At 42.0% G+C, this 12,687-nt stretch overlaps 1 protein-coding gene across 1 annotated transcript in view; it reads left to right on the top strand.

The window, feature by feature from the left end:
- The window catches only part of MTA3 (metastasis associated 1 family member 3), a 131,813-nt gene that overhangs the window by 45,496 nt on the left and 73,630 nt on the right, over positions 1-12,687 (top strand). Inside the window, exons 5-6 of the mRNA XM_070948489.1 lie at positions 8,837-8,900; positions 11,220-11,337. Of these exons, the coding sequence (XP_070804590.1) occupies positions 8,837-8,900; positions 11,220-11,337 (182 nt within the window). The remainder of the gene's footprint in view (positions 1-8,836; positions 8,901-11,219; positions 11,338-12,687) is intronic.

Raw genomic sequence — 12,687 nt, 5'->3', positions numbered from 1 at the left:
TTTATTGGGAACCTGGAAAAAATGGAAATTGTTGGCCTCTTGACTGCAACATCCAATATAATATCTGGAGGATTTCACAGACAGCAGCACATAATAACTCTGTAATAGTTGCTTGACTTGATAATTGTTCAGTTACAGGTTATAAACAAAAAGAAAAATTTACTTAATAATCTTGAATGTTGTGTCTGATTCTCCTACTCAAAAATTATTAAAATAACAGCGTTAATAAGGGCAGTTACCTGTTGGTGCAGGTATAACAAGAGTGAGTGGTTAATCATGCTGTCCACCTGTTGAAATGAAAGCTAATAGAAAAATGCTTGAACATGTTGTTAGAGACTAACTTGAAGAGCTGAATTTTAAAAAAGTATACTAAGGAATCCTTTCCCTACTCTTATATTACTAAGCAGAACAATGTGTACAACTCTGACCAGCAATTTTCAATTAATTCCAAATGGAGCATTTTTACAATTTTACTACCTTTTAAAAAGGGAGATGTTGTATTCAGAACATTATCTTCAGATCTTAGCCTTCCATATTATTTTTATAATTTGGCCCCTGATTGCTGGGTTTTATTTGTTATGCTCTCCTAGTGGTACTGTGGCTGTCGTTGATACAATAATGTTAATCTGGAATGAAATAGTTTATTGAATGTTTTGCATGAAACTACTCAAAATTGAACTTCTTTTATTTATCATTTTAGTAAATTAATGAATGATTTTTGCATGACATTTTATTAAGTTGATTATTAGCCTTGCACTAATAATGCATGTATACTGGTTGTTTTGATTGAACACTGTATATCCTGCCATTTTTCTTCTTACAGAGGTCCAGATACTGTTCTAACACATTACCTATTACATTTTTGGAACATATTATGAGAATAAATGAATTTCCCTTAACTTTTATTTCTTGGATTAAAATTATTGCTTTTGCTGGACAGTGAAAATGGCTCGATTGGAACATAATTGTTATTGTATATTGAGTATATTTTAGGTCTTATTAGCAATTATCAAAGCTCTCAATTTTTGTGGGTGTTATACAATAATGTTGCACATTTTCTCCATAAACTGAAAGAAATCTAATGTGCTGCCAATTGGCAATAATGATTTTGTGAAAATATGGCAAAAAATGGGTGTGGTTTATTGTCTGGATTCTTAGGAATAATTTATCAGAAAAATATTTTAATTAGTAAATGTCAAAATGGTAAACTGTGAAGTTCTGAGAGACTGGAGAAAGGAAACAGGGAAGAAATGCTATTTAGGTGAGAAGACATGATGCAGTCCAGATGTGAAAACTGCGGAAAGGAAGGACTTTGAAGAGATTCCATCTGAATTAACTCACTCTGAGTCTGAGTGGAATTCACTCTTACAGTTTTCAAGATTATTTTCTTACTTCAGGCTAGCATTATATAAACGTTTCTGAAATTTGTGTGCTTTTTGAAATCTTGGTTTGCCAGCTATATAGGGTGTAACTGTGACAATAACACAGATGAAAAATGATACTCATGGGTGGTAGGAAATGCCCATGTGTTTTTTTGGGCAAATTACGTAAATTAATTTAATGTCCAGTATGTATTTTAAGAAGGATACCTATTATAAATTCCATTTCTATAAACCAGTATAGTTGAAATTGATTTTCATGGATCAATCAGACTATGAGATTCTTTCTTTCTAAATTACAGCTTCTGTATGACAAAAACAAAACAAAACAGTATGACAAAAAATGTTGAGATTCTGGAAAGAGTAAAGAGAAGAGAAACAAGAATGATTAGGGGGGCTGGAGGCTAAAACATAGGAAGAACATTTATCGGAATTGGATATGTCTAGCCTAATGAAAAGAAGGAGTAGCGAGACATGATTGCAGGGTTCCAATATTTGAGGGGCTCCTACAAAGATGAGGGGGGTCAAACTATTTTCTAAATATTCTATGTTCTATGTATGAAGATGAATTTAATTTTACAGAATTTGAAGCAAATACATTTCTGTTTCCTTTGGAATATGTTAGCATTTGAACATTGTGTTATTATGAGCATTATTAGCTGCCCAGAGTTGCCTTATCCAGGAGATGTGGGGAGGCATATAAATTTAATAAATAATGAATAAATGATTAGAGCGATATTATTTAGATCCTTTGAAACAGTAGGAGGTACTGGGATCTAATTACAGTAGGAATTAAAATGTGTTGTCCTTAAGGCAGTAGGACATATTTAGATGTTATTGGAAAAGCAATTTAATTCTGACTCATTTACTGAGAGATTAATTCTCTGGAATATTCCTTATTTAAAGTTAGTGGATAAACTTTTTGTTTATTATTTTGGAAATCTAAACCAAAAATGTGGTTAACAACTTTAGATTTGCTTCTTGCTGATTGCTTCTTTAAGACTTTTGGAAAATTACAAACAGAATAAAGTGTATCTAATTATTGAATGGCAATATATTTAATTAAACTATTCGTTATATTCCCAGTCTGGGCTTGATTTATTTGTAGTCACAGAAATTTCTACAGTTTTGAGTGTATTATATAACCTTTTTTTTTAAAATAAAGCCAGTGATTTAGTTACATCAACAGATGGAGATTCTACGGAGATAAAATATTGATAATTTGAAATTTGCAATAAATAATTGAAATATTGAGTTCTAACAAATCTATGGTATTGCATTTTTTAAAAAGTCATATTTTTATTTATTTGTTTCAATTTTTATTTTATTTGTTTCAATTTCTATACCGCCCTTCTCCAAATAGGACTCAGGGCGGTGAACAGCCAAAGTAAAAAACAGGACATACAAAATTTTAAAACAGTTTAAAATAATTAGATATTTTGGCCGTAAATTAAAACAACCCAATTTAAAACCAATTTAAAATTTAACTCAAGCCAGCCCAGCTAGTTGAAATAAATAGGTTTTCACGGCCCGACGAAAAATCCGGAGGTCTGTTATTGTACGTATCTCTGGGGGGAGGTTGTTCCAGAGGGTGGGCGCCACCACAGAGAAGGCTCTCCCCCGGGGGTCGCCAGCTGACATTGTCTGGCGGACGGCATCCTGAGGAGGCCCACTCTGTGTGAGCGTACTGGCCGGTGGGAGGCTATTGGTGGCAGAAGGCGGTCTCGTAGGTACCCCGGCCCTAAGCCATGGAGCGCTTTAAAGGTGGTCACCAACACCTTGAAGCGCACCCGGAAGACCACCGGGAGCCAGTGCAGCTCGCGCAGGAGAGGTGTCACATGGGAGCGCCTCGTCGCCCCCATAATCCCCCGCGCGGCCGCATTCTGGACCAGCTGGAGCCTCCGGGTGCACCTCAGGGGGAGCCCCTTGTAGAGAGCGTTGCAGTAATCCAGGCGGGAAGTGACGAGTGCCTGAGTGACTGTGCGTAGGGAGTCCCGATCTAGAAAGGGGCGCGACTGGCATATCAGGCGAACCTGATAAAAAGCCCCCCTGGCCACGGCCATCAAATGTTCTTCTAAAGACAGCCGTGCGTCCAGGAGGACGCCCAAGTTACGAGCCCTCTCCGTGGGGGCGAGTGATTCGCCCCCAATAGCCAGCGATGGCGTCAGCTGGCTATATCGGGATGCCGGAAGCCACAGCCACTTGGTCTTGGAGGGGTTGAGTCGGAGCCTGTTTCTCCCCATCCAGGCCCGCACGGCCTCCAGGCACTGGGACATCACTTCAAGGGCATCGTTGGGATGGCCTGGGGTGGAGATGTACAGCTGGGTGTCATCAGCGTACTGATGAAACTCCACCCCGAAGCCAGGGATGATCTCACCCAGCGGCTTTACATAAATGTTGAACAGAAGGGGCGAGAGGACCGACCCTTGTGGCACCCCACAAGCAAGGTGCCTCGGGGTCGACCGCTGCCCCCCTGTCAACACAGATTGCAACCGGTCAGAGAGGTAGGAGGAGAACCACCGCAGAATGGTGCCCCCCAACCCCGCCAACCGGTGCAACATGATACCATGGTCGATGGTATCAAAAGCCGCTGAGAGGTCTAACAGGACCAGGATAGAGGAGCAACCCCTATCCCGAGCCCTCCAGAGATCATCCACCAACGCGACCAATGCCGTTTCCGTGCTGTGCCCAGGCCGGAAGCCAGACTGGAGCGGGTCTAGATAGACAGCTTCATCCAGGTACCTGGGAAGCTGTTGTGCTACCACACTCTCAACAACCTTCGCAACGAAGCGAAGGTTGGAGACTGGACGATAGTTAGCCAAAACAGCCGGATCCAGAGAGGGCTTCTTGAGGAGGGGCCTCACAACCGCTTCTTTCAAAGCGGCCGGCAGGACCCCCTCACTCAAAGAAGCGTTAACAATCTTCTGGAGCCAGCCTCGTGTCACCTCCCGGGAAGCCAGTACCAACCAGGAGGGACACGGGTCCAATAAACATGTGGATGCGTTCAGCCATCCCAGGACCCTGTCCATGTCCTCGGGAGCCACAGGATCAAACTCCCCCCAGATAACACTCTCAAGACCTGCCTCAGTCATCCCGTCTGGACATACCCAGTCAGAGGCCAGCCCTTCCTGAATCTGAGCGATTTTGTCATACAGATACTGCACAAAATCCTCAGCTAGGCCCTGCAAGGGGTCATCCCGCGCTTCCAGGTGGAGGAGGGAGCGGGTCACCCTAAACAGGGCGGCCGGGCGATTATCTGATGACGCGATAAGAGCGGCAAAATAGCTAGATTTCGCCGCTTTTATCGCCACTAGGTAGGTCTTAATATGAGACCTCACCAGTGTTCGGTCGGGTTCGGAGCGGCTGGTCCTCCAACTACTCTCCAGCGTCTTTTCCGACGCTTCATCTCCCTGAGCTCCTCGGAGAACCAAGGAGCTAGGTGAGTTCGGTGCCGGGTCAGAGGCCGCAAAGGCACGACATGGTCCAAGGCCCCGGCAGCCGCACTATCCCAGGCGGCCACCAGGTTTTCAGCCGAGCCATGAGCCAGAGTCTCAGGAAATGGCCCAAGCTCCATCTGGAACCTATCAGGGTCCATCAGGCGCCTGGGGCGGAACCACCTGGTCGGTCCCGCCTCCCTGCGGCGGGGTGCAGTGGTTAGAAAGTCCAGTCGAAGGAGCGAGTGGTCAGACCATGACAAGGGTTCGATGGCTATATCCCCTATATCAAGGCCACTCAACCACTGACCAGAGACAAAAACTAAGTCCAGAGTGTGTCCCCCTGTGTGAGTGGGGTCATGAATTAACTGAGTAAGGTCCATGGCCGTCTTGGAAGCCATGAACTCTCGAGCCACCTCAGACGTTTCACCGATAGATGGCAGGTTAAAATCCCCCATGATAACAAGTCTGGGGGTGTCCACTGCCACCTTGGCTATAACGTTAAGCAGCTCAGGCAGGGCCGTTGCCACGTGGCAGGGAGCCAGGTACGTGACCAACAAGCCCATCTGTATTCCACAACCCCACTTCACAAAGAGGGACTCACATCCGTCTATCTGTGGAACAGTGGTCTCCCTTGGATCCAGACCTTCCTTTATAATAACCGCCACCCCCCCCGCCCCTGCCCTGAGCCCTCGGCTGATGAAATACACGGAAGCCTGGTGGGCATATATCCACGAGGGGAACTCCCCCCTCCTGGCCCAACCAGGTCTCCGTAATGCCCGCCAGGTCCGCCTCCCCCTCCTGAATAAGATCGTGAATGAGGGGGGCTTTATTAACAATGGACCTGGCATTGCATAACATCAGCCGAAGGCTCTGGCCCTGAGAATCTGGACAGCCTGGGGAACGAGAAAAGCATTGGGGACCGGAGTGCGCAATCGCTCTAAGATAGCGAGTGTGCATTCCCCGAACATGATGTGGTTCCCAGCTTCCGCCATATCTGCCCCTCCCACTCACTATACTGATGGAACAGCCCTCTTTAAATCGAACTCCAACGCCCTCCCCGACCTCTGGTTCTACGTCCCTAGTGTCGCAGCCCTTCGCTAAGGCTGGTCTTGAACCTGGTGGATTTCCCCCAGAACCCACCCTAATCCCCCCCCGAACCCCTTAAAATTTTTGTTAAAAACCCACTAAGAAACCCACTTAAAAAACCCCTCAAACTCTTCTTTGCCGCATGCCATCTCTCGGGGCTCCAACGCCCGTCATCAAGATAGGCCCTCGATAACGAAGAGGGCCAAACCTGCGAGAGGGGCGAGTCTCTCAGGGCACAAAGTTCATTCACCGAGTACATCTGGACATCAAGGGGAGGTAATAACCCATGGCCAATAGCCAGGAGACAATTTGATGTTATCACAGTCAGAAGGAGTGAAATGTCAGACTTCGATAGAATTCCAATGGAACACGTGGGACCTCATTGCCCTCTCACGGCAATGGCGGGAGTAAAATGCTGTTTCGATCTGGCAGAGGGTGACCCAGCCCCCCTCTCACGGCCGCTGGTCAACCACAATCGTCCAAAAAGCCGGAATTGAGACAGCAGCTGTAGACCCACTCCACCAAGACTTGAGTCCCCAGATGTAAACCTCCATTCAATAGAGGGAAAGAATGGGATCAGGTCAGTCCACATAGTCCAAAGCAGGCTCAAGATGGCGGAGATCATAACAGTCATAATTCCGGGGAGGTCAAGAATGACACCTAGACCAGGAGATGAATTGTCCAGCAAGCATGCGCAGCATGATATCACCACATTCAGGGGAATGGGAGGTGAAAAAGGAGAGCAGAGGCAACAAATGCCACAGGGGGGAAACCCCTCAGTCATGGTCCAGCTCTCCCCAGCCCCTCCCAGATCTTCCTTATGACCATGCTGCTCGCCTCGCCCAGCCTCCATAAATCCCCATGGAGGTCTCTGGGACGACCAAGGGGCCAAACAATGCCCCACGATCACCCAGGAGGTCCAACACAGCAAGCGAGCAGCTGCTAACATCTCCGACACTCCCACACACCAAACTGCGGCGGCTCCTTCCTTGTCCCGGCAGCCGCCATTTCCACGCCGCCAGCGTCGCCGCCGCCGCCAGCCTCCCCGTCCTCACCTCGCCCCCCCCTCCGCCCCTAGTGCATGTCCAGGGTGGATTGGGCTGGCGAGGATCCCGACGAGGGTGCCGCACCGCCGCCACCACCGCGGCGCTGACGCTGTCATCCTGGCTCTGCCGCCTTCGCCATGGAGAGTCAGCTGCCGCCCCTCCTCCTTCGGGCCGCTCTCGCCGTCCTACGATCTCCGCAAGCCTCCGCAAACCTCCACGAGCCTCGAGGACATCCTGAGAAGCCGGAAAAAAGATTATATCTTTTTTATTTTAAAATGAAAATAATCCATAAAATTTTTTTATAGGGGTTCATTAACATCTTGATAGATACTTAAAAGGGGTTTGTAAACTGTCTTTTTATGTTTTTGAGTTAGAGGTAAAGTTGAAAGTATGTTTATACATATGATTTCCATGCTATTCCACATTGATTGAATTGTTGAATTGTCAGTATTATTATTATGGATATGTTAATGTTGTCAATTAATATTTAAAACCATATTCCTAAAATTTGGAATCTATTTCCATATGAGCTTTGGATCTAGCACATCTAGATTGTTGCAAAAAAAGATGAGTATGTCTTCTTGGATTGATGTTGTAGAATAGATACTGATGATTGCTTGACAAAATGTGGGCACTGTCAGCCTTTGAAGTGGTTTGTTATCAATATAATAGACAGGTAGAACAATATGATTCCAAGGTTTAATAAAGTATCCCTGTAAAAATGTGTGACAGCATTTAATGAGAAGCATTTAAAAATTTATGTGTTAAATCCAATTCTGTGTATGTGTGTGTGTATACGTGCATATACCTTCAAGTCACACTGATGATTGCCTGGGCAACTCCCTGCAGTTTTCCACCTTGGGCAAGATGTAATTTGGGATAAAAGAAAAGGTTTGTGTTTGTCAGTTGAAATCTGGCTAGGTCTGTTTGTCTAGGTTTTGAGTAGTACAACAAGTTCAATCCCAAAATGGGCAAATGATGTTCAATTGTATAATGGGAGGGAGCACTACTTCATAGGTATGTCTGTATTTATAAGGTTAGGGTATAATATTTTCTTGGAAACAATAAAGGACAAACTGAAAAAAAGGCAAATCTGAAAGAGGTTCATAAAGATAAAAAAGATTGTTTATAATTTTGCTTACCAAGGAAAATTCAAAGTAAAAGCAACAAATACTTTTTTAAAAAAATGCATATTCTAATAAAAATACCTAAAATCAAATTCATTTAAACAAGACAATTTCCATATTTTTTCACAAGAATGAAATTCTTTTCAAGAATTTCTAAAGTAAAGGACTGTCCTTTATAATAAAAGATTTGTGGTCATTGTAGGTTAGGGCAGAGGTACAAGCTGTCTCTTCAGCTCAGTAATTACTCCCACATCCCTCAAGCTATTCACTCATTACAGGGATGGTTGTGGATTCACTCAGATTGCTAGTCCTGGTATGAGAATCATGAACTTGTCCTAGAACTGAATGTCTTATTTTCTGCCTTCTTTCTTTTCGTTTGTTGATCTCTTACATTTAAGCCAGTTGTAAGGTAATGCATTTAATATAATTAAAATTTAATGGTCACAATGGCTGAATATTATTTCCACAGAGAAAATCAAGTTAGCTTGAATTAAAAAAATGCAAGGAGGAAAACTATTTTTGCATTAAGACCTTGTTAGTTTCCTATCATCATCTGCATAGCCACTGTGGGAATAGAAACTAGAGTAAAATGGCCTTTGGCAATTCTGCAGAACTCTCCTGAAGTCTGTATGTTTGTAGAAATGATAAGATATACAGTAACTGAACTGTTCAAACTATGAACTTGGTTGACAGATTTGTTTCCCTTTAGTTTGCAAAATATATTTCTAGACATAAACATTTCCTTTTTTCTGCTTCCATAGGGGAAAATGCAGTGTTGCCCTTCTGAATGAGACAGAGTCTGTATTGTCGTATCTCGCCAAAGAGGTATATAATTGGTTCACTTATCAATATCCTTTTATTCACATGTTATTGAGTATTTCATTTTTAACAGATTGCTGTAAAACCAAACTGTAATTTTGCTTAATAGTATATTGCTGTTATAAAGGTGAAATGGTTTGGTATTTGTTTTATTGTTTTGTGGTGTGGTAATTTGGTCTCCTGAATTATTGATGCTTTATTGAAATACTACTGAAGCTATTCATTTGATTTTCCACCAGTAACTTGCAGCTCAGAATACCAAAGGTGATTTTCTTAAACTAATACTTTTGTTTTGTTTCTCTTACTACTTATTAACACTAGGGTTATATTTAAATATGAGAGAGCTGTTACTGGATGGACAAAGAGGGATCTTTGCTACTAAGAACAGGAATTTTACCTTTTCAACATTCTAAAGAAGATTTAAGATGAGCATATGTGCCTAATCCTTATAAGCATGACAACTAGAAATCTCAGTATTACACCATAAAGATTGTTTACCAGACCTATTTAGCAAAGGATTTAAATTCAGTCTATTAGGGATAATAAGCTTTTATGGTATATACTATCAGCCTCTACTCATAAATTAATATCTGGCTCTCTAAACTTCGTACCAAATTAGCTCTTTGCACAAATTCTCATAGTAAAATTTGAAACAGATAATGTTTCATAACAGATAATACTTTTATTATTACAGATTTTTGAAGGACGTAGGAATATGATTCATTGGAACTTTTTGTTATTGTCCATAAGTATGCATAAACTGATAAATATTAAATATCTTGTATATAATTCTCAAAAACAATTTAAGTGCCCTTCGGTATATGAGAGAGTATGCCTACCTTATACCCCCCCACCCCACCCCCAATTTCTACAATGTCTTAGTAAAAATAACCAGAACTAATTAATTGAATCCTCTGCTTTTTGATTCATAGACTAAAGCACTGTAATTCTATAGTCACTTTTGTGAGAATGAGTCCCTCTGAATTCAGTGAATGTCTTTCTGGATAAAATATATATCATGTATTATTGCTATAGTAATAAAAATACTGCTAAAATATTTTTGTCTAAAGCTTGTTTTCTAAAATATTTATTTATTTATTTATTTATTTATTTATTTATTTATTTATTTTTCAATATTTAATAATTTAAAGAAAAGGGAAAGTGATTCTAAACTATGCTGGAACTTAATACTTTTGGATTGGATCAAGGTAGCCCATTCACATTGTGTTAAACCTCAGTTATTTTTAGAAGAGCTGTAAACATCAAAAGATATACTTCACAAGGCATTTTAGTGCAAATGAAGCACTACTTTTTGAAGCATTCAGGCAGCTTTGCCCTTTGCAAGCTCATTTAGGTGCTTAAAACTCTTCATGCAAACACATTTTGCAAAGCACCTCTTTTAAATGCTCCACACAGCCTGAGTACTTAAAATAGGCTAATGGAAATTAATTGGACAGGTAAATCATAATAATTTAAATACAAGTAGTTGTTGACTTATAACCTAAAACACAATTGTAATATTTTGCAAAACCTCCCCCCCCATGGTCACATGATTGGGTTTTGGGACTGGGTCACATTTACAACTTTTTGTCAAGTGCCCTGCAATCATGTGATACCTATTTGTAATCTTCTCTACCTGCTTACCCAGAGAGTGCGTGGGAAAGCCAACAGGAAGGATTGCAAGCAGAGAGGATCAAGGGGAACTAAAATAGCTCAGTGGCCTGCAAGAATGGAGCTGAAATACGAAAGAAGGATTTTCCCTCTGCACAGAGGGGAGCAGAAATTCCCTTAACAAGCTGCAGGAATGGAGCTGAAATCCTGCTGAAGGATTTTTCCTCCATATATGGAGGGGAGGAGAAATCCTTCAGTTGACTGCAGGAACATCTGGCAGCAAAAAGGCTGCCAGCCAGGATGATTTCACCTCCACACAGAGCTGAAATCCTCCTGGCAGGCAGCTTTTTCACCATATCCATTTAACAACTCAGGAGATTGCTTAATGACTGCAACAGTGAGTGCCAGGATTGTGATCGTTGAGTGAAACAGTCACATGTTTGTCTGTCTCTGAAATGCTTCACTCAACAACCAAGATCCTATAACTCAAATTTAATATCCCAAGGATCATTTTAGTATTATCTTTAAAAAAAAACTTTTTAGTGGAGGAGGTAGCAATCGCCATGACTCTCCAGATTTGCTGAGCTTTAGTACCTAGCAGCCTCAATCACTGTTTCTATCTTTCAGCTATTTAGACTCAGAACGTTTAGAAGGAAGGGTATAGATTTTTCCCTGCTTTGGTTTTATTTATTTTATTCACTTTTCTCATCTTAGGATACTTTCTTTTATTCTCTGGTGTATGACCCATCATTGAAAACACTTCTGGCAGACAAAGGTGAAATCAGAGTTGGACCCAGGTATCAAGCTGATGTACCAGATATTCTCTCAGAAGGTAAGCATGCTATATTTATCATTTTCCAGTTAGAGATTTTATTGTAATTGATGCAGTTTTCAGTATTCCAGTTTGTAAGTAATCTGGTACCATGCGGATCCAAAGATGTTTTTTTAAATGGTTTAAACATCCAGTTTCTAAATAGAAATTTTAAAAAATACCATAATATCCCTGTTTTTCCTTGTGTGTTGGGTTGTTTGGTTTTCTTTTTTCTTTTTAACTTTTGATTTATTCTTTTGTATAATAAAACAATAAAAATAAACTCCAAAAAGTGTGTTAAAAGTTGCTTGATGACTTAGGTTACCAGTACATGGGTGTGTTTATCTTTATTTATTTATTGAGTTTATAGCCTGCCATTCATTCAGGAACCAAAGCTGTATACATAGCATTACTTCTTCAATTACTCTCTTCTTCCCCACACCTAACAATCACTCTGTGAGATAGGTTGGACCAAGAGATAGCAGCTGGACCCAAATCACCCAGTGGTGATTTCCGTGGTTGAGACTGAAGAAAGCCTGGGTCTCCCTGATTCTCATCCCATACTTTAGGACGGGGTGTCAAACTTAAAGCCCATAGCCCGGATCCTGAAATCTGGCCTGCGGGGCCGGGGTGCTGAAATCTGGCCTGCGGGGCCAGCCTGGAAATAGCAAAGGACCAGCCCGCGGTGCCTCTGGCAGCCAAAACTTATGAGAGGCCACATGAAGCATCCCGCACCCCGTTTTGGCCAGCAGGGTGCTGCAGGAGGCTGTCCAGGCCCAAAACGGGGCACGGGGGACCGCGGCAAGGCCATGCAGGGTCCCCCCGCACCCTGTTTTGGCCGGCAGGAGGTGTCTGTCCTGTCTCCCTCCCCCCCTGGCCGGCCCGCAGAGGAGAACTACAATGCTGATATGGCCCTTGAAGAAATCCAGTTTGACACCCTTACTTTAGCGCTCTTACAAGGCCATTCATCCTGTGTCTAATTGGATGAATAGCATAGCTTGAACAGTACTTGTTCTTTAATATTCAATATTCAGGTTTAATAAAAACCTGAAAGAATGAACACAATTTTAAAATAGATATTACAATTTTTAAAAATATATTTTATTGAAAAAATTAAGATAAAAGCAATACATATATAAAAAAGAAACAAAAATAAAGAATAGTGAATAAGAAATTGCATTTATATTTTAAAGTTTTCTTTTTTCGTAAGTTACCCTTTCTAATTGTCACAACTTAATTGTTCTCTCTCTCCCTCCCTCCCTCCCTCCCTCCCTCCCTCCCTCCCTCCCTTCCTCCCTCTCTCTCTCTCTCTCTCTCTCTTTTTAAACAAAAAGTCCATGAGGGGTTTCCAATCACTAATATATCTTTCTC

This window comes from Pituophis catenifer, unplaced genomic scaffold (genome assembly GCF_029215685.1).
Source record: "Pituophis catenifer annectens isolate HBS135680 unplaced genomic scaffold, rPitCat1.0.hap2 SCAF_1, whole genome shotgun sequence".
Lineage (NCBI taxonomy): Eukaryota > Metazoa > Chordata > Lepidosauria > Squamata > Colubridae > Pituophis > Pituophis catenifer.
Note: the sequence above shows the minus strand (reverse complement) of the source record. Positions and strands in the feature narration are given on the sequence as shown.